Raw genomic sequence first — 23,451 nt, forward strand, 5'->3', positions numbered from 1 at the left:
GAACTATTTTTCTCTTCTTGGTTTATCCTGTTCAACTTTGATGTGATGGCAGTATTTTTATCTTACGGTAGTGTATTTAGTTATACTATTATTTATTTTCGTTATTATCCCTTAGAAGCCTTTTCTTTCCTAATGAGAAACAGAATAGGACTACATTTAGATTGCAGGAGATTTAGGGAGGAAGTGGCAAGTGTAAAGGAAGGCAAACTAATCAGGATACATTATGTGAGGGTTAAAAATCTATTTACAATGAAAGGAAAAAATGAAGCACTGCAAACTGGCATTGCAGAATGTTCAAGTTTAAACACCTACTCTTTTTAAGTATAGTATAGTTGTAGAAAGAGTATTTTACACACCTCACACTCTACTATGTTTATTTTATTTGTGTACATGTGTTTTACAGAACACTTAATAAAGTCAGAGACTTTATTAATGCCTTTCAAGCATTAATTTTCCTCTAAATATCTGTACATACAGTATCCAGTGAAACATTACTGTATGTTTCTTAATACTCTATTTCTGTCATGGTTTTGACATAAAATAAAACTAAATGTTCACGTGTTGTAGTTTGGTGCCTGGCAAGTGGTAGTAATAGACAATTGACTTACCCTGTCTCCTCTTGTGTGTCATGTGGTGGCATGGGTGAGAGAAAGATCTTTTCCCTCACCCATTACCCCCTGCAGCAGGTTAGAGGGCTGGGTAGAATCAAAGAATTAGCCTTGCCCTTCACCACACACAGGGAAGCAGGCCCTGTACCCTACCTGGGTAGCCTACTAGAACTAGACTTTCTATCATGGGCTTCAGTTAGCCAGCCCTGTGGTTTTGAGAGTAGGAGCTCTGGCCTCATTTGCTTCCTCCCCACCACAACAATCAGGAAAGAGGACCCTCATCTCTCCAGGGAAAAACATAATGTATGTAATGTGCATTCAAAGAGCTGGTTGTATGAGCATGGGTTACTGGGGTCTGACTGCCTTGCTGACAGCTATGCTTGGTGAGCTAACAGAGACAGCGGTGGAGAGCTCAGCATTGTAGTGAAAATGAAGAGAGTCTGGCAAACTGAACAATCTAACTCAGGCCCAGAACCAGGAGTATGAGTTGGCCCATCCCAACAGTCACATTATCTGTGAAGTGTTGAAGTATGTGAAGGGGATGGACCTACAGATCAAAACCTGTAGAAACTCAGGGACACAGGACAACAACAGCATATCGAAGAGGGACCCCAGTTAGAGCCCATTATTGGTGGTGTAACAAAAGGCAGAAGCCTCCAACCAGGACAAAGATTTATGAGTTGAAATGAACACTTGAAAGTAAATAAGAAAGCACTAAGGGGTGAAATGTGTGTGTTAGTGGGCCTCCCTACAACTTACATAGTCAGATTCTTCTTTCTCTCTCTCGGTCTCTCTTTGTTTCTGCCTCTATCCTGTTAGTTTTGGTTTGTTTTTGTTTCTTTATTTTGTTTGTTTTTTCTTTAAAATTTATTTTATTTTATTAGGGGAGGTTGCAAGGGCAGAGGGTGGATTCAAGGGGACTGGGAGAAGAGGGGAATAACAATGCTTGATGTGAAGTCCACATTGATTCAATGAAAGTTGACAATCTAAGTTTTCTTTCTTAAAAATTAAATAAAAGTAGGTAATTGAATCTTGAGATGGTCATGGTAACACTGGAGAAACCTAAAATGTGCTCACGGATGAATCAGCTTTTATGAAATCAGGACTTTTTATCTAGACTCCCTTTGTGTTTGCTTCCTGGCCATCGTGGGGTGAGCAGGTTCCTTCACCCTGTGCCCCTGCACCAGGGTGTTTTTCTTCACCCCAGGTTCATAGGAATGGGTTGGTGCCTTTTGAAAGCTGAAATCAGTCCTTCCTATCTTATATTGCTTATCTTGTGCCTCTGTAAAAGTGCAGAGGGGAAGCGACCAATCTTCCAGCTGTGCATTCAAAGAAAATTTACTCATATTCATATCTTGTTTTGGCGAGTCTTGATAGTAGATTTCTGAGGCTCAGCAGAAAATAAGTGACAGTTGCAATTGTCATTTATTTTATGCTTCCCTTTTATTTATTTTCCTTTCAGCAACTGAAAGTATTTTGGTCATCTTAAGAAAGAATATCACATGTAAATATAATAACTTCATCTCAAATCCCAACATAATCTGCAGGAAAATGAGCAATGTGGAATGTAGACACATTCAGGAATTTCCCCCCTCTATTTGATACTTTAAGGTTTTTGCCCCATTTTTTCTAATTTCTTTTTTCTCGTGTTTGTTTTTCTCATTTAATGTTTGTTTGCTTTGTTTTGAGACAGGGTCTTATGTAGGTTTGCCTGGCCTTGAGGTTTGCTATTTAGTAGAAGCTGGCCTTGGAGTACAAATCCCCCTCTTCTACTCCCCAAGGGCGTGAGCCACCACTCTCTGGATCAAACCCTTGGTTATAAAACTTTCACACATGCAGGTAAGTCTTTCCTTTCACAGGTGCTAACTACTTGGCCAAATGAGGCCATCTTTGAAGAAATACATGAAAGTAATAGAGAGGATGCTGAGGCTGAGTCCCAGGAGCTAGAGGCATTTGACCTTCAGGCCAGGTGAAATCCCTGAAAGCAGAAGGAGTGGGACAGACAATCTAGGGTCTTCATGGAAGGGCTTCCTCTCATCTTATAAAAGCAACATTAACCTTTTTAAGACTGTACTTTGATGTATTTAGCCTGTCTTTGAAACAGAATGACATTGCCAGGCAAACAATAGCAGCTGCTGAGCATAAAGGACCAGAAACTGCTTTTAAACACCAGATTCAGAACCTAGTTTGGAACATTACCAAGGGGTTTCCACTCCTGGAAAAAGTCATCAAGGTAAGTCTTGTGGGCACTAACATTGATGGAGAAGGACCTTGCTGTTTCCTGCCCAAGTAAGAAGCTTTTTTCTTTTTCTTTGTTCTTTTAATAATTCATCTCCTCCCCTGCTTATTCCTGACTGTGTTCAATTTTTCTTTTCTCCTCATCCTGAAGTCCACCTGGCATATCTTAACAGCGCATCAGCTTGGAAAGTCAGGAAGTTACATGTATTAAGGATGCAGACCCTAGCCCACCTTGTACTTGGATCTGTGCATGCAGATGGATAGGATTTTATGTCATCAGAGCTGCAGCAGAAAGAATCAGTGCTGTTCTGCGTTCAGTTTCAGTAGTTGGAATCCTAGGCTGAAGGTTAAATTCTGACTATTAATTACATAAATATGTACACTGTTGTAGAGTTCTTCAATTTTATAGTCATTTGATTTAACCTGGGAGATATTGGATGAGTGTTTTTATTTATTTAATCTCTCTCTCTCTCTCTCTGTGTGTGTGTGTGTGTGTGTGTTACACAGGAATGGTGTTTACATGTTAAAATCCATGTGTGGTTGTCAGGGGATAACTTGTGGCTATCTCTTAACTAATGACATGCGACTAGGGTTTAGGTACTTTATCTGCTGAACCACCTCACTAATCCTGTGTTTAACAGTTAGCCAGCTTCTGTTTCAATTAAATATCTTTTTTATGTTTATTTTTTATATTGGAGGGTGTTTTAATACAGGGTTTTTACCCTGTATCCTAGAACTTCCTGCATAGTTCAGATCTTTCTAGTCAACATCAGTTATCCATATGCCTCTTCCTCCCAGGTGCTGAGATTACCTGGCTTGAATCATCACTGCCCTTTAATTTAAGTTTTATTTCTTCTTTTTTCATTTTTAAAATATGTTGACTATACTTAACCCTACTCCACACCTTCAATATCCTTCTTTGCTTCCCATCCAACCATGTCTTCTTTTTCTTTTTTTTAACCTGTGAAGTCCAATTTGTGCTGCCCATAAACTCTTGTATTTATTGGGAAACAGACAAGGGGCTACACTCTTAAAGAACATTGATTTTATTTTTCCCTGCAGCTATCAATTGTCACTAGGTTCTTAACTAGCAGTGAAATTAGATGCCCACTTCCCCTCTCCATGTTAAAATTTTTCTAGCTTGAATTGTTTAGCTCCTATGTAAATGTTATCCATGTGTATATATAACATGTACATAAATATGTATTATATATTGTTTATGTGTAAGAAAGACATGAGGATCATAAGTTGTGGTGGAGTCATTTAGCCTTCTACGCTGTTACTCTTCCTGTGCAAACCATCACTGAATTGTAGTACCAAAAATTGCTTTTTGTTTTCCTTTTCCTTTCACATCAGTGTCTGTCTTCTTTTCAGCCCTGACTTGCTAATAGTCAATGTGTTGCTCAATTTATTGTCAACTTGGAATATGTCATGGTCTCCTGAGAATAAGGATACCTCAATTCAGACAGTGCCTTAATCCGATTGACTTATTTACTTGTCTGTGGGGCAATGTCTTGATTGGTGATTCGTTGAGAAGGGCACAACTCACCGTTGTTGTTGCTATTCTTGGGCAGGTGATCTGGAAGCTTATATTAAAGAAAACTGAACAAACTGACAGGAGCAATAAAACAGGTATGCAGCATCTCTTTATGTTCAATGCCTTAGTGTTCATATCTGTAGCTTCCTGCCCTGATATCCTTAGTGATGGATCGATTTTAATACATAAGACAATTAATTTCTTTCACTCTCCAAGTTGCTCTTTGTCATAACTTATCAAGAGAAAGCAAACTAATATAGTTACCCATTTTTTTATTGGGAGCCTTTGAATTCTGTTCTCATTGTAGGTGTCCTAAGAGTATTATAACGTCTCCAGACCATCAGCATCAGTGTTAGAAAAAAATTGCTAGAAATAGAGACTCCTGGCATTTGTCATGGAGAAGCAAAACCTGTGCACAGCATTTAGCTTGTTGAACCTTAGCATCCCTATAGGTTGTGACTTTGAAACACATATATTTTAAGCTGAAGGCCATTTGCCGGACCTGGAGATCTATCTTTGACCATTTATCTTCTTACTAGGAGTTCATGAGTGACCAGAATTTTTGCTTCTCAATGGTGGATTATATAAGTAGGAATATAAGTCCATTTTCTCTATGTGTTTATGTATGAGTTTGCCATGACAGAATTTCTTGACCCATTTTTTCTGATAGAAGGCCATGGTATCCTTTTTCCATAGAGGTCTTGTTTCATACCTAGAGGAAGGATGCTTTAGAGAATTTGGGAAAGTCTCCTTAGGCTTTGCTGGGTTTCTTTCCTCCCTTTGTCAGACCCTCGGTACCAATGCATTTCTATGTAGGTGTCATGTGTCAGTCACTCTAAACATAAAATATGAAATCTACATTATGCCTACAGGACTCAACATTTTTGATGGCTTCCATGCCATGTAGATAAATTTTCTTCTTTCTTTATTGCTGCAGTGCAAGCCATAGAAGATCCTGCTGTTCTATAGCCACGTGGTTTTAATATACACTAACATCTGGAAATGTCACTATGTACTAGTTTTTCCCTTGATTACATTGTGTTGAGTCACTAGGAAGCTGATAGACTTCTGGGCTGCTTTTTAAGTGAGGATAGTATAAAAATCTTTGATTGCTCTAGCATTTAACATTTGGTGATAAAGAAAATGCAGGACCTTTGAGCATTTGCCAAGGAGTCTAATTTCTGAGTCCTAGGAGAAGTTTTGTACTGGATAATTCAGTAGATATCTTCATTCAGCTACCAATTGACTGCACTAATCTCTATTCTGCAGCAGGGGATGAGATTTGCAGATTATTAACCCCCCCCTCAATCTCCAAACACACTTGCCATTTGTCTTATTTTTAACGTTCTGTTGGTGGTTAACAGCATTCTATATGGATTTCCCCAGCTACTAGTAGCACATCACATGTCTTTCATTTGTATGTCTTTCTCAAAGCAGGTTTTCTACCTTTCTTCCTCTTTCTCTGGAATCTTCTACCTTTATCTCACTATCATTCAGACATAGGTCTTCTTTAATAAAGAGTTCTCCCTCCTTTTTGGTATATCTGGTAATTGTAAATAAGCATTCAGCTGAAAACAAGCATACAGCCTGAAAACACGTCTTTGGAGATATTTTTTTTTTACATCGCTTTTTCCAGTGGTTCACTCACCTACATTCTTAATGATACTTTGTTCCATTGGAGAGCCCATTCTCATTTCATTGTATATAAATCTGACTTTATGTTAATAAAACCATGTAAAAAGTATTTATGGCACGTTAATATCCTATAGCAAACTCCACAGAAGTCTATGTATAGAGTGTATGTCCGTATGTATTCTAAGTGTCATAATCTCTACACCATCCAATAGCTGGATCCTAGGTGTCTTAAGTAACAAATTGTGGGCTGCAAAAGAGTTGTAACACACCTGGGAGTAATGAAAGAGATGACTTAATGAAGAGAAAAGAATTGTAGCTATTGTTAGGTTAGTTAGATGAAAGCACATTCAGATTTTGTTTTCAAGACATTCATGAATATTAGCTCCAAAGTAAAATGAAAGTTAAATATAAAAATTCTCACTACAAGGAAATAGAATATAATGTTTGTTAATGTTTTTTTTTTACATCTTTATGGTATTGGAAATCTAAATGGGAAGATATGCAGATTGATCCATGTGTTAATTGAATACTTTGAACTTTTCAAAGCAAATGATTTAAGCAATAAAAATAAAACTAAAGTAAATATTTAAACTTTGAAGATATATGTCTGAAATAACATTTTTAATATGCAAATATCATGAATATCTGAGACTCAATGATTAAAGTACAGAGGGAAAGAGAGACAGGTAATAAGGGAGGGTCAAGAGACGGAGAGGAAAAGAGAGAAAGGAAGAGAGGGTGGAGAGAGGGAAGTGAAATGGGAGGATAATAAGGAAGGAAGAGGGTGGGCAATGCGGAAGAAAAATAGGACAAATTAACAACTATCTTTTAATTTAAAGATGGTCTTTGTTTGTCTTTATTTTACATGTATGTCTGTTTTAACTGCACATATATTTGTGCATCACATGTATACAGTTCCTATGAAAGTAGGAGGAATTCACTAAATTCTCTAGAATGTAGTTACAATTATGAAACACCACCTGGTAGCTTAGAGCTGAACCAAGGTGCTCTGGAAGAGCAACAAGTGTCTTTAACCACCAGCTCAGCTCTCCAGTCCTAGTTCCATTGCTGCTTTTAAATAAAAATGAGAAAAAAAAGAAACTCAAGAATACATAAAGTTATTTAAAAACAAATGTATTTCCAATATGGTAGAATATTTATGACCAAAGGTAGTTTGGATTAAGGCCAAAAAAGCCTTCTGTAGTAAGAAATCTGCTTTGGCACTTGTTTTTTTCCCTGCCTCCCAGATTCTTGAAATAACCATACAAAAATTTTATTAATTAAATCACTGCTTGGCCCATTAGTTCTATCTTCTTATTGACTATCTCCTACATTTTAATTTAACCATTTCTAGTAATCTGTGTATGGCCATGAGTCTGTGGTTTACTGGGTAAAGTTCTGGCTTCTGTCTTTTTTGGGGAGCTAAATGCATTCTCCTGACTCCATCTTCTTTCTCCCGGCATTCAGTTTAATTTCTCCCATCTTGTTCTACTCTGCCCTATCAACAGTCCTAAGCAGTTTCTTTTATTCATTAATTTATAAAAGCAACACATGTACTTAAGGACCTATCATGCCATTTTCTCTTTTCTGTTCAAATTAAAAGGAAGGTTTTAACTTTAACATAGTAAAATTACATATAACAAAACAGGTGTCAAGTAAGAATTACAGTTACAACATTTATATCTACTTTATCTTTCATTATAACTAAGAAAAAGTATAATTATAACTATCTATTATTTTCTAGAAATACAAGACCCACAAAAATGATTGCTGAAGTTGCCAGAAAAAGAGAGACAGTCTTTTGTTGTTCCTGCTTCATGAAAGAGTCTGCAAGACATTCTGCCACGCACAGAAGAAAGCAACTGATGGAATTTGCCATTACAAGGCAGAAAAGGTCTTTAAATTTCCTGCTTTATTGAAAAACCTGCTAGAAACTATGGGCATTTGGGTGAAGATTGGATGCCCCAATGGTACAGAAGAACTTTGGGTGATTGTATAGGCAGTGAAATGTGTCTGTCAATTCTAGAATTTTGGAGGTGGCTTTCAATACACTTCATGTTTACTTCAGTAATATTAAATTTTTCTGTAGTTTTTGCTGGAGTTCAAAAATACGTATTTATAGTTGTAGTTTTCCTTAGTTATGATAGAGGAAAAAGTAGATGGAAATAATGTCACTGTAATTCTTACTTGATACTTGTTATATATAATTATACAATGTTAAAGTTACAAATCTTCCTTTTTATTTAAACAGAAAGGGGGAGGTGTGCTCTGTATGCTGTGAATACCATTGGTTAATAGAAAAATTGCTTTGAGCCTATAGTAGAGCAAGCCAGAACAGAGCTAGATGAGGAAATCTCAAATGAATGCTGGCACAAAGAAGGTGGAGTCAGTGAAAAGCCAAGTAGCCCAGTTGGAGACTGATGCGGGAATGTCACCTGGTAAGCCACAGAATCATGGCAATATACAGATTAATGGAGATGCGTTAATTTAAGATATGAGTTAGCCAGAAATATGCATAAGCTGTTGGCCATGCAGTATTGCAAATATTATAGTTTTGTGTGATTATTTCAGGACTGAGCATCGAGGAACAAACAACATGGAACAGCCTTCTTCCAGGTTTCTATGATAGTGAACATACTAAGAAACATACAAAGGGCAAAGGGACAGTATGCCCTTTCCCTTCGTATGCCATTGAAAAACTGGGCATGGAGAGGTTGGGTCATAACCCCGAACCAGTAACTCCAGGAGTGGTGTGGAAAGGAAACAAGGAAATTTGGGGGAACAGAGATACACGAGTCTAGGGATGCTCTGAGGTCATCACTAATTAGAACTGGAAGTGAGTAGAGAGTGGAGGGGAGCCTAGTCTCTTGTATTTCAGAAACATCTTTCTTCATGTTGAACACAATCTAGGAGTCCAGGCTGGAATGAAGCTGACAAAGATGAATACAGCGTGTTCCTGCTTTTAAGGTGCTTAGACTGGTGAGTTGATAATCTGAATAAGATATTGATGAGATAATTAGAAATTGGCCTCTTGAATAAGATTTTATTAAATTTACCTAAAGCACTTCTACCCAGTCCCTTGCAAATGCTCCTTCCTACATGTCCCAATTCATATGAAAAACTAAAGTTGATCATGATAAAATGGATTCAATAGAAAGTATGAAATTGAACTAGTTATATTGTAAACATTACAAGCTATGAAAGTGTCTATCTTCCGAAGATTTGAAGTAAAAGTGACATAAAATAATTATTCAGACTCTGAAGAGTTAAATTTCAAGCTACACACATCTGAGTCAACTCAAAGCTCTGCAGTGTTAGGATTAGGTTTTGTCTGTGAATGCAAGACAGAAGCCTTCCAATGAACTCTTCCTTTTACTGCCTTTGAGAGCAGATCAAATATCAAGGAAGGAGAAATAGGACATGTTTAATTTTTGCAGCACACCAATTTGCATAAGGACAATCACTTCAGGAAAAGTCAAAAGTGAGGATGTACACATGGTACTAAGGACATCAAAAAGAAATCTGTTGTTTCTATGAACCAATACCGTAATTTCAATTGTTTCTTACTGCTAGTACATACGTCATTTTCTGCGACCTCTGCTTCTCTTTGCAATTATGTAGTGCAGTTTATTGCTATTTCTACCTGAGGATATGTTTCACATTGTGATGCAAAATACAGTCTTTGTTTTTGTACATGTTATGTTTGGGATATAATCATAAGTATTGTGTGTGTAGAATTAGAAGGAGCATTCCCAAATGAGATCCAGAAATACAATTATTAGAAAGGAAAAAAAATCTTTCATGCATCATGTAACTGATGTTATGTGAAATAGTCACCCATTGTTTTCATAGTAATTATTGCATCATGAAATTAAAACTATTTCAGTACTAAAGTGTTTTTAAAACAATTACCCAGAATTGAAATTACTATATATTTTCTTCTAAAGTCAGGTTTTTTGGTAGGTACAGTTACATGAAAAATGATGGACCTTTGGATTCAGCTCCACAGTTATCTTCCTTAAATTCACATCCTAAATTCTTGCCTTGGTTCCTAGAAAACCAGTGGCTGTGCTGAATGTCTGCTCTGTATGCAGGTAGACAGGATTCCTCTTGTTTAAGAACAGACCTGTTTCCTTTCCTTACCCAGTGCTCCCCTTTTGTGCTTATGTCTTCCAGTCCCAAATTGCACTGACGTCCCAAATCGCAGAATTAATGTGTCTGCGAACAGACCTCTTATGCCTCCAAAAGGAACTTCTCCTTGCTAATTTCTCTTCAAGACACCAGCTTAATTGCCTTTTAAACAAATGGTCTGCTTTGCTGGCAAAATTCTAAATGAGATAACAGCAATGTTCACTCTCCAGCAGTGATGAGTGCCTCGCCGTAGATGCATAACTCCATTCAATAGCAGGTTTAATCTCACACCAGCAGATTTACTGTAGAATAAACTATGACTAAGATCATAATTAGTAAAACAACAACAACAAAAACCCAGCCCACTAAATATTATTTTTCAAATCAGCAGGAAACGTTGCGGTGGAAATTTCCATTCCTGTTCTTTGTGTGTTTTATTGATTTTGTGTATAATATTGGGAATTCATGCTATTATTTAAGGTAATGTTGTCTTATTGATCATGTAAGCACTTATTTAACTATCCAACATGAAAATGATGTTCTCCTTCTCGGAGCTAGTGACTTGCACACCTGGGAGTTCATAGTGTGACTCACTTTTAATGTCTCTTTCATTTCTATCATTTCTATGGTGTAAACGAGTATTCATTGTTAGAAAACAAAAAAAAATGAGAGCTTTCGAAGCTATCTTCTCATAATTTTCTGTATTGCAGCTCTCAGTGACTGATTGTGATTCAGTGAAAACCGTGTTCTACAAACAGATGTTGCACAGGGATGCTCTGCATACTTTATCTAAACAAATACTAATGAGGTAATGGGAAATATTAGGGAAGGGGGAAGAGTGCTCACTGTGTACTCATCATCTAAGACAAAACTCTGGACCTTTCTAACATGTCTGTTTATCTTACACGATAGTAAAATGCATTGTAATGACATACCAAGGGACTTAGTTCTCATAATTGTCTCAAATACATGTGTAAAAATGCATGCTACATGAGTTTAAAGAGGCTCATTTGTAAGCAGAGGTGAACTAAAGCTTTTAAGTTCAAGTACAGGAAGGCATATGTATATATACATACATATTTATGTTTATATGTATTTATATGTGTTTGTGTCTCAATATAACATAAACAGATTTCAGAAAATGTTCCTGTTGTTTTGCAAATGTAGAAATATATACTATGTGATAATGAGGTAGAATAATAACAAAGAAGGCTCATAAGTAGCCTCTGTAATGTGGGTCTGTGTGCTCTTTCCAAGAGTTTTTCACCCAGAGTTGTTCCCTGCAAGCACGCCTGCTCACCTCCCATGTAGTAATGGCATGTTAGGCTTTCTTTATTCCTGTCATTAACCTATGGATAATGAGGGTTTCATCAAATGAAATTTGAGGAATCTAATGATACTGCTGTTTGGTTTATTTTTTAAGACCCCCCAAAGCAAATTAAACCTCAGTGAATCATTTATCCTATTTGCAGACAATAGCAGTGGGAAGCAGGGGAGAGGGTGCCTGAACTGGCCTTCTCCCATAGCTACACTAATGAATGTCTTGTATATCATCATAGAACTTTCATCTGGCAATGGATGGAGATAGAGACAGAGACACACATTGGAGTACAGAACTGAGCTCCCAAAGCCCAGATGAAACAGCAGAAGGATGAAGAACATGAGCAAGGAAGTCAGGACTGCAAGGGATACAACCACCCACTGAGGTGGCAGGACTGATGTAATGGGAGCTCATCAAGGCCAGCTGGACTGGGACTGAATGATCATGTGATCAAAGCAGACTCTCTAAATGTAGCTGACAATGAGGGCGGACTGAGAAGACAATGATAATGATACCAGACAACGATAATGATACAGAAAGCATGTACTGGCTTTTTGTGAGCCTAGTGTGTTTGGCTGCACACCTTCCTAGACCTGGATTGATGGGCAAGGGCTTTGGACTTTCCACAGGGTAGGACACCCTGACTTCTCTTAGGACTGGAGAGGGAGGGGAGGGGGAGTGGCGGAAGTGGGAGGGAAATGTGAGGATGGGAGGAGGTGGATGTTTTTAATAAATAAATAAATAAAAAAGAAATAATTTCAAAAGTACCAATATACAAATCAAGCTTTTAACACTGTCCTTTTTCTTAGTGCTCATTCAAAAATTTATTCAGTTTTTTTTCTTATTGGTAAGAAAAAGAAAAGGGAAGAAATCCTGTGAGTTCTGTCCCCAGGCAATTACTCTGGTATTTGTAAGTCATAAACCCAGAGAATTTCAGTGGTCCATGGTCACAGGAGTTTCCCTAATTCACCAAAGAGGCATATAACATTCTGGAGAATGATTTGATAAGCTGTACACATTTCTTATTTTCTTCATGGTTTGATGGAAAGTTTACTATGCAGTAATATTTGAGAACAAATTACTATAAAGTCAACCCTCACTCCTTGCTGGCCCCTCTTACAACCACTTTCTAATATGAGATCATTTAGCTCTCCGAATAGTTCTGAGACAGGAGCATACTTCTCTTGAGTGCATAGAAGAGAAAATGGTGACATAATAAGGCACAGGATAGACACAAAACCAAGAACTTGAAACACACCCTTTGTGAATCTGGAATCTGAAATATTACCTGTTTTATGCATAGTGCTCAATGAAGCATATGTGTATTCTCGTGTGTATCTGACTGATCACATAGCACGCTATCGATGTTGCATACATATTTCATAAAAAACATCTATACTTTTGACAAAAAATGGCTTACATTTATGTTGAGTTTTTCAGTATTTCCATTTTAGAAATGAGATGCGGATAGGGGTTTATCAATCTTGTTGATTTTTCTCCAAGAACCAGATTTTTGTTTCATTGATTTTTTGGATTTTTTTCTGTGTTTCTATTTTGTTGATTTCAGCCCTCAGTTTGATTTTTTCCAGTCTTTTACTCCTCCTATTCGAGTCTGCTTCTTTTTTTCTATACCTTTTATGTGGGCTGTTAAGTCTCCAATGTGTGCTTTCTCCGTTTTCTTTAAGAGGGTACTTAGTGCTATGAACTTTCCTCTTAGCACTGCTTTCATAGTGTCCCATAGGTTTGAGTATGTTGAGTTTTTATTTTCATTGAATTCAAGAAAGACTTTAATTTCTTTCTTTCTTTTTCCTCGATCCAGGTGTGGTTCAGTATTTGACTGTCCTGTTTCCATGAGTTTGTAGGTTTTCTGGGTGTAGCACTGTTCTTGAATTCTAACTTTAATCCATGGTGATCTGATAATACACAGATGGTTACTAATATTTTTTTGTAACTGTGGAAGTTTGCTTTCTTACTGAGTATGTGGTCAATTTTCGAGAAGGTTCCATGAGCTGCAGGGAAGAGGATACATTCTTTCCTGTTTGGTTGGAATGTTCTATAAATGTCTGCTAAGTTCATTTTATTCATTACCTCCATCAATTCTCTTATTTCTCTGTTAGGTTTCTGTCTGGTTGACCTGTCTTTTGGTGAGAGAAGAGTGTTGAAGTCTCCTACTATTAGTGATTGTGGTTTGATGACTGCCTTGAGTTTTAGTAATGTTTTTTTATATAATTGGGTGCATTTTTTATTAGGGGCATAGCTATTCATGATTGAGACTTCATCCTGATGAATTGTTCCTGTTATGAGTATAAAATGTTCCTCCCCATTTCTTCTGATTGATTTTAGTTTGACGTCAACTTTGTTAGAAATTAGTATGGCCACACTTGCTTGTTTCTTAGGTCCATTTGCTTGATGAACATTTTCCCAACCCTTTACTCTGAGTAGATGTCTGTCTTTGTGGTTGAGGTGTGTTTCTTGTAAATGGCAAAATGTTTGATCCTGTTTTCGTATCCAATCTCTTAGCCTGTGCCTTTTTATAGGCGAGTTGAGTCCATTGATATTAAGTGATATTAATGACCAGTGGTTGTTAACTCCAGTCATTTTTTTTTTGGTAGTAGTGTTTGTGTGTTTAGCTTCTTCGTGTTGTGCTGGTGAAAGGTCATTAGATGTTTGAGTTATTGTGGGCATTGTTGGACTCCTTGGTTTGTGATTTTCATTCTATTACTTTCTGGAAGGCTGGATTTATGGCTACGTATTGTTTAAATTTGTTTTTATCCTGGAAAATTTTGTTTTCTTCATTTATAGTGAGCGAAAACTTGGCTGGATATAGTAGTCTGGGCTTCGATCTATGGTCTCTAAGTTTCTGCAGTACATCTATCCAGGACCTTCTGGCTTTCATGGTTTCCATAGCGAAGTCAGGTGTAAGTCTGATAAGTTTACCTTTATAAGTTACTAGAACTTTTTCCTTTGCAGCTCTTAATATTCTTTCTTTATTCTGTATGTTCTTAGACCTTCAAGTGTTTTATACAGGCAAAGAATCACAACTTCACTGAGTTATACAAATGCAGCATAAACCAAAGCAACATGCCTTAAAATAGTATTTCTCAGTACATATTACTACCAGGTTATAGGGTGTTGGGGGTTGTGTAGAGAAAGTAATCACTTATCAACTAAGCAAGAAAAAATTTAAAGGGATAAAACTGGGGATAAAAATAGCTTTGAGTATGCTGGTTAGGATTACCAAAATAAGATAGGAAAAATATATTCACAACTGACTGATAACATTTGTTTGTGATTTAATACAAATTTCAAAAGTGTGGTGGTCTGAATGAGAAACATCTCCCATAGGCTCAGACATGTGAATACTTGGTCTGCAGTTGTTGGCACCAGGAGGGTTTAGGATATATGGTTGTGCTGGAGGAATGTTATAAGTCACACATTGGGGTGACATTTGTCATGGTTCAGCCTTGATGATGTTCACACATTCCAGGGTAGGGGCATGAGGATTAAATCTATTAAGCAAACGGAACAGATATATGAGAGAAATAAGAGACAGAGACACAGAACATCACCGGGAGGGAAATTTAGTGAATACTAAATCTGCCACATTTATTTTCCACATGCTTATTATATACTCCAGTCTAAAAGGGCAGGGGGAGGCAAGAGACTTCATTAACATGATATAAGGAATAGACCAAGTATTCTGCAGGCAGCCACTCCCTGGAATCTCCTGCCAATTCCCCCCCTTTAAGGAACAGGAATAGATTTGAATTCTCTAACCTTTGGTGAAGGTGGAACAAATCCACCTCTGTATTCAAACTACTAATTAACCACTCCCTAGGTCAGGATCTCTTATTTGGAGCCATACCTGTTGTCAAGTTTCTAAAAAATTCTTGTTGCAGATTGTCAGTGAAATTTTTGCACTCACTAGATCGTCTATGATTATAAATTCCTTACTAAGAACAGAAAGGAGTCATCCAATATGATAGAGGGAATATTTTGAGATGTAATTTCTTAAATTGCCTGTAACTGAGAAATGGAAATGTATTTGAAATATTTCCCCCAATTTTTTATTCAAGTAAATGCTAGACTAAGGGGAGTTACAAAGCAGGACAGAGAAAATTCACAACCAAGAGAGAAATAAAGTCAACTTGCCAGTTTTCAGAAAGTGACCTAATTGCCAGACAGTCTACAGCAGGTGAACAATTAGCATGTCAGACTGTGTTTCTGAGAAGGGGAAAATCCCAACAAGGGAAATGCTAATTTTAAACCTCTTAGTAAAGAAATTCTACAATTTCGTGAAAGAGGAAAATCTGTTATGGTTCTATAAATTTTAATTCATAAAGCAATCCAGATTAACTAGTCGTTGTCTCTTTTAAAGCCTACCTGCCCCCAATTTGTTTGAATTAGAACTGGAATGCAGGAACAATTTTTCTTTCAAAAGCTTTTACATTTATTTACTGCACTGTATGTCATGGCATGCATGCAGAGGGCAGAGGATAATTTGCAGGAATATATGCCTTCCTTCCACCACGTGGGTTCTGGTCATTGTACCCAGGCGATCAGACTTGGCAGCAAGTACTCTTACCTACTGAGTCATCTTTGATAACTATGGAACAATTTTTCCCTCTACCTTCATGAGCTCTCAAGTTGTGGCCCGCAAGGTCTTGATCTGTATCATATTCATTAAATCCCTTAAGAAAAGTGATTTGCTTCGATGGTACTGAAGATTGTGTTCCCACCCATTCCTGTTTCACGTGGTTCCAGGACTCCAGCTCTTTTGACATCCTACCTTAAAGGACAGTTTCCCCATCACCACTGAAGAACCAGGTGCTGAATCATTAATTTCATATGTCAGATTAGGGCCAAATGTCTTTGATATTCAACGCCAAAGTGAAATTACTAAATACGCTTTTATTGTGAATCACACACCGCTAAGGAAAAGATTTCTGCATGGTAGATGTTTGTCAGTCCATTTCTGTGAGTTCAGATTGAACACCTTGGGAAGAGCCCATGGGTTCTATTCTCTGCCTGTACATCCCCAATGATGGGATTGATTAATGCCTGTCAAATGGCAAGCTTTCAACAAATTGATTAAATTGACCTTCCCCCAACCAATAAATTCTAGTCATTTATTCATTCAAAGTTACTGGAACTAGCGCGTTAGCTAATCTCCATAGAAAGTGTGAAGGATTTTCTGCCCAAAGGATCTCTAAATGAAACAATGCATGGGTTGTTAATAAAAAAATAAACATCACGTCTAAACCTAGTGCTATGTTTTTGTATTTCTGCCCTAGGTTGACTTCTGTTCTCCCCGGAGAGTCGGATTAAGGATGTGCTTGCTGCCCTTGAGTCTCCTTCCTTTGTAGTTATTTTGGCTAGTCTGGTTATACTAGCGCCGCCCCGCCCCCCCCCCCCCCCCCGGCGGTTTCGGGGTGCGCTGCCAAGCCCGGGAGCACGTAGCTCACGCAGCAAGGTGGGTGGGGCCTCCAAGAATGGTCGAGCCGCTCATTGTGGGGCGCTGCCCTCTTCCTCACCACCTCCCTTTCCCTGTGGTTTGTGGCATTGCAAGAGGGACAGAAGGAGTCCTCCTGGGTCCAGGCTCTGCCAGGCTGCCGGGAGTGCGAATGCCCGCAAGCGTGCGCCCGTGGGAGGCGCCTGCGCTCTTCCCTCAGGGGCCCAGCGCTGTGGTGAGGATCCTCACGGTCAGCCTGGCCTCTCACTGGCCGTGGACCAGGACCCCAGGCCGCGCAACATAGCCCCGAGGCGCCTCGTCAATGCTCGCGCTCCACCTCACCCCCTCAGCTTCCTTCCTCCATTCTGCACTCCGGAGAGCAAGCGCGGGCTGGATCCGAACCTGGGCAATCCTCTTGCCTTTTAACTTAGTGGTTCCTGGCCCGCTGCCCGCGCGCTATTTGTGAGGTGTGACCCGGCGAAGGAAGCGCTTGTTGGGCGTGGGGCTCCGCGGCGGTGACGAAGAGGGGGCGCGGGATAATGAGCTGGGCAGCTACAAGCTGCAACCGCTTTTAGTTTGCTGAGCGGGTCCATCTGCAAGCATGGCCATGCTCGAACCAGGTGTCCCAATGCTTTAAGGCCGGAGCACCCAGATCACGGCGCACTGCGGCTGGGGCTGTTGGGACGTTCCTTTATTAATTTATTTGTGGAGAGCTATCTCTGAGCATCCGCGGTGGCCAGCACCAGGAGCATTGAGCTGGAGCAATTTGGAAGAACGGGACAGAAGGCCACGGCCAGGGTCGCGGAGAGGTGCTCCCAGCTCCTCCGGGGCCAGCAGCATCTCTAGCCCCAAGGGCAATGGGCTCTTCCTCAGCCTGGTGCACATTGCTCACTGCAACTTCTACTGCACCTCGGATTTGCAGGACTTAAACTCAGAGAAGAAGGCCAAGAAGGCATGCTTCTACCGGAATGGGGACCGTTACTTCAGAGGCCTGGTCTTTGCCATCTCCAATGATCGCTTTCATTCCTTTGATGTGCTCCTCATAGAGCTGACCTGCTTCCTGTCTGACAATGTGAACCTGCCTCAGGGCGTCCGCACAATCTACACCATAGATGGCAGTCGGAAGGTCACCAGCTTGGACAAGCTGCTGGAAGGTAGGTGGGTTAACTCAGTGGTAGAGGGCTGCTTTACAAGATTCCAGCTCGTGGTTCTAAGCCCGTGGGTCATGACCTCCTGTGGCTGAATGACCCTTTCACAGGGGACATAACAGATATCCCGCATATCAGATATTTTGATTACAATTCATAACAGTAGCAAAATTGCAGTTATGAAGTAGCAATGATGTAGCATTAATTCTAATTGCTATTAATAATAAAAACCGAGAGTCAGATACTGGGAGTTAATGCTGAAGATCAGAGAAACAGAGTGTCAGCCATTACAGATTTTTTACCTCTACCAGGGCTCAAACTGAGGTGCATCTCCAGACTGTATCTGTCTCCACTAAACCTTCAGACTGCAGTGCTCTTGACTCCTCCCTCCTTATAGTCCTGTCTAGTCCTATCTAGCTCCCTATTGCTGGGATCAAAGGTGTGAGCCCCCACTCCCTGGCTTCTAGTGGTTTAGCTCTGCACTAGAATCTTCAGACAAGCTTTGTTCAGTACACCGTGAAATATGGACTGGGGTCACCACAGCGTAAGGAACTACTTTAAAGGGTCACAGCTTTAATAAGGTGGAGATCCACTGCTCTAGCGCACCACCACCAATAGTGGTAAAACAAACAATCTACATAAAAATCTTGCATACAAATGATAGATATTGCTAACTGAATTGCAATTTAAAGATATTTATAAATATAAATACGATATCCAAAGGTTCCATACTGCAATGCTATCCAAGCACAGTGGCCATGAAAGAACTGGGCAACCTTCACAACCTGTGAAAATGTAAGCTTGCAGGATAAAGCTGCAGGTACTGTTTGTGCTAACTGAACTGCTATTCACGGTTCCCTTCAGTGCTTAATGCTATGTTGGTGTGTAGAATTGATGTAATGGCCTTCAGAATGCCATGCACTGAGCCAGCTATATAGCTAACTGACTTCTATTCCTAGTAAGTGTATGTTCTCTGCCCTTAACTTGCTGTGAGCATATCTTTATATTAGGTATTATCTTATTTTCCCAACTATTTTCTCTCCAAGTTACATACTTTGCACTCAAAGAGTTAGAGCTTTGGGTAGTAATTTGTGTGTCTGTGCTTCATTTAGAAGTAGTTATTTAGATGTATTTCTCAATGGGGTTATGCATACATTTTATCATAAAAACCAACACAAAATTAAAATTCCCATTGTGAACTCTAAGGATATCTTACCCTTGACCAGGTCTGGGGAACTGAAGGCAGACCACGGATCTGTTAGTTTACACTACTGCATGAGAATTATTTTTGTTCTCATTAGTAGAATTTCAGTTTTCACATTTAGCTAATTTCTTAGGTCTTAAGACAAACTTCTGTATTGTCGTTTTATTTGTATTTTAAAAAATAAAGCTTGCCTGAAGCTTGGAAAAGTAAAACAGCCATGTTGGCCAGTCTTACTTACTATGCAGCATACTTTAATCCCAGTAGTTACAATGACATACACCTTAAATCCCAGTAGTTACAATGACATACACCTTTAATCAGTAGCCATCCTAGTTTACCATAGAAACCAAGCAGTGGTGGTGCATGCCCTTAATCCCGGAACTAGAGATGATTATAAAAAGGGAGGCGACAGCTCTCAGTCACAGTCTCATTCTGAGACTTCCCGGAGGCAGCATCACCATTTTCAGACTGAGGTTAAGGTCAGAGTCAGTGACTGACTGCTTTGCTTTTCTGGTCTTCAGGTTGAACCCTAATACCTATCTCTGAGTTTTTATTAATCATGCTCCCACTCCTATATCTCTATGTGGAAACCTCTGTATATAGACATACCTTTCTTCATATCTGCATCCACAGTAGCTTCTCTGCACCTTCCCTGGTGGAAAGGATCATAAACCCAACAGTTGGATGTATCTTCAGGAGAGGACTGTGCTTAGCTTTCAGATGTGTTGAAAATGTGGTCATAGAGGTCACCCACCTCCTTTTGTGTCCACCACAGATGGAAGTGACAGGGATGCTCCTGGGGCCTGACACAGGGGTTCAGTGCACATAGTACTGCAGCTGGAGCAGGGGATTTTGTGTTATCTTGATGTTTCCCATAATTTTTACTTCAGCCAGTGCACAGTTTGGTTAGAAAACCCAATTAAATCGTTTGACACAGTAAACGAATAAAACAGTCTTACTTTTTCCTACTCTGTATTTTTCTTAGCAACTATGTGGGGTACTCATCTTCTGATGTAAATGAGCATCTTTGATTACAATCCACTCAGAAGCTCACCCACATTAGGCTTCACTAAGAGCACACATAACTGAATGTGGTTTTCCTTGGTTGCATTCTTTTGGGGAAATTTTTCCTTACGTTTGAAAATTAGGAAAGCATTGAAATTCCTAAGATTTACCAGTATTAACTATTAAATGTCTTTCTACGTTTTCTTCTGCATTCCCTTGTTTAAGTGTGATGAATGCATGTCTTTCAATATGTCCGTCATTTTCTCCAGGAGTGAAGAGCCTGTGTTTCAGGCTTAATCAGGTTTTGTTTACCTCATAAGGTTGTCTGCTTGCTCCTTCTACAAGAATGAAGTAAAACCATGGGCTCCAGATTTCATGTCACAGAATTTGACTTGAATGTCAGGATTATTTATAAACTAGTTAGTGACCTAAATAATTAAATTGTAGCAAATGTGAGAACGATATTGACTTACACACAAGTAGTCTAAAACTGCTGGTGTATGAATTCCCTACTTTGTAAATCATATGTAGTTCTCCCACAGCCAGCATCACTCTCAATAGTGGAAAACTTCAAAGCTTCTACTTCAGGAGGCGGAGGATATACTCACACTCACCCCATAAGCAACTGAGGGCCCCAAAAAGAAGAGATTATTTAATTTTTTTAATTTTATTTTTATTTATTTATTTATTTATTTATTTATTTATTTATTTATGTTTTTCGAGACAGGGTTTCTCTGTGTCTTTGGAGCCTGTCCTGGAACTAGCTCTTGTAGACCAGGTTGGTCTCGACCTCACAGAGATCCGCCTGCCTCTGCCTCCCGAGTGCTGGGATTAAAGGCATGCGCCACCATCGCCTGGCGAAGAAGAGATTTTTTATAAAGCCAAAGGTGTTGGAAGAAGTGGCTATGTCAGCAGTTCTCAACTAGTGGGTTGTGATTCCTTTAGAATTTGGACAACTCTTTTGCAGGGGTATTCTAAGTGTCTAAGACCACTGGAAAACAAAAATATTTACTTATGACTCATGACACTAGCAAAATCATTTATGAAGTAGCAATGAAAATAATTTTATGGTTGGGAGTCAACACAGCATGAGGAACTGTATTAAAGGGACACATCATTAGGAAGGTTGGGAACCACTAGTATGTCCTAGATTATAACCAGGCTTTGTTTTTTGAGTAACTAGGGAAAGTAAAAACTTTACCTATGCTTTTATAACCTGTCTACTAGTGATTGTTTCAGCTGGACCAGGGTGAGGCTTGGATCTGCTGAAGGAACAAGATCACCTAATTTATTAAAAATAAAAAAACTTTCTTAACTAACTAGAGAATGATGAGAAACCAATATCTTGTAAGCTCAGTGTGCAGAAAACTGTATGTGCACATGCACACCATGGAAGCGTGAAGCTCTATTCTGTGGACACCTTGACTCAGAAATTTCCAAATTATAGAATTGGTCTACATGTTTCTAGTAGGGACATTATGAATAGAAAGGGGGGACAGGGAAGGAGTTAACTACCTGTAACTGCACAATCACATGAAGGGCTTGCTCTTATTCTTGTTTCTGTTCTTCCAAGCCCATGCACAGAGGGAAATTAAGACATGAGTTGAAAAGCGTGTGTTCTGGGTGGTTTGTTAGCTGTGCAGGGCCTGGTTGATCAAAGGAGATGGACATAGAAAATCTGCTCACTTTCTTTTTACCTTGTTTTTTTTTTATTTTTAAGAAGACTTTACCACTGACTTAATATCTCCCTGTCTTAAGAAACAAATATTTTCTCTTGCTAAGGTTATTTTTATATAGTCTTCTATTACACATTTTGAGTCAGACCATTCATCAAGTTTTCATCAAAAATAAAAATGGCAATAATTTTTTTGATATGGCTTGTATTTTTTTTGTAAAATTGAATGATAGCACCATCATATTTTTCTCACTAATACATACATGTGCATTGTATGGCTTTATTAATTTGATATCTACTTTTGAAATTTTGTACAATTTTCTTACTGTCAAATGGTTCTATGGAGACGACAACTTGGGTGATGATGGTTGGGGAAGACTTCAGGGTGCTGCTGTAGGAGTGTTAATATAGTTCAGAATTGGTTTCCTGCATCTCCCAGGCAGAACCCTAACAATGCATCTATACAGAAGACATGGCATGTCCTCAGCATTCTTTTCCACATCCCTGATCTGTCACTCATTGTGCAGGAGCCTTTGGTCATCTCTGATGTTCTCTACAGATCAGGTCCTGGAGAACATTTTGGTAATAGTCGATATTGACATTATTAGCTTATCCTCAGGCTTTCTTTTTCATTATTTTGGTTAAAACATTTATGACTCATCTGGTATAATTACTATATCAAGAATGAATCTATTTGTACTAAGTATTTGGAATAATGTGTTCTTTGTAATTATATCTCAGATTAAATCTTAGCATGTAACCTTACATGTCAAAAAGTCACTACCAAACTAACTGAGTAAGTTATATATTTCTTGGAAAAGTACCATCTTTTCAGTAGGAATGATAGGCAAGCAGTATAGCCTCTGTGCCCTTCTTAATTAAACAAAAGCCTGATTAAGCTTTGTGAGAAATGACTGTATCATTTTAGCTTAATATCTGCTGCCATTTAGAAGATATAAAAAAAGTTGTCCACTTGACGTTTTAGTTTTATTTTAAATTTATATTCCTCTAGAGAAAACAGTGCCAGCAGTATGCTGCTTTGAGGAGCCAAACCTTTCATGCATGATTAATATGTTAGCTCCTTTCTGAATTTGTATACTTCCTTTTTAACCGAACCCATTTATTTACATTTGCCAGAGACTTTCTGTTGAATTTGACTGAAACCTCCAGTCAATCTGGGCTAGGTCTGTCCTTAGATTAGCAGCCAGTGCTGCAAATGCTGTGCCGTGTCTCTTTCTGCTCAACTGGTTTTGTCACTCTGACCTCACTAACCAATGAGAGCCTCCAGCCGACCCTACAGTCAAATGGGAGGGTTCTTCCAGGAGCCAGGCTTCCGGTTTAGTGCTTCCCGAAGAAACCACATCCTCTTCCATGCACTGCGCCTGTAGGGAGAGAGAGTTTATCAGCTAGGCAGCTGCACCATGGTTAGTGTTTGTTCTCCACAGATGGGAGGAGCGGTGGGCTAAGGTGAGTGAGGGGCCAAAGTCCCCAGGTGGG

General features: G+C 39.0%; 1 protein-coding gene across 1 annotated transcript in view; it reads left to right on the forward strand.

The window, feature by feature from the left end:
* Nucleotides 1-2,441: 2,441 nt before the first annotated feature.
* LOC130882291 (uncharacterized) overlaps nt 2,442-23,451 on the forward strand; it is a 47,069-nt gene continuing 26,059 nt past the window's right edge. Inside the window, exons 1-4 of the mRNA XM_057782181.1 lie at nt 2,442-2,447; nt 2,713-2,841; nt 17,040-17,328; nt 17,561-18,076. Of these exons, the coding sequence (XP_057638164.1) occupies nt 2,442-2,447; nt 2,713-2,841; nt 17,040-17,328; nt 17,561-18,076 (940 nt within the window). The remainder of the gene's footprint in view (nt 2,448-2,712; nt 2,842-17,039; nt 17,329-17,560; nt 18,077-23,451) is intronic.

Source organism: Chionomys nivalis, chromosome 10, assembly GCF_950005125.1.
Source record: "Chionomys nivalis chromosome 10, mChiNiv1.1, whole genome shotgun sequence".
Classification (NCBI taxonomy): domain Eukaryota; kingdom Metazoa; phylum Chordata; class Mammalia; order Rodentia; family Cricetidae; genus Chionomys; species Chionomys nivalis.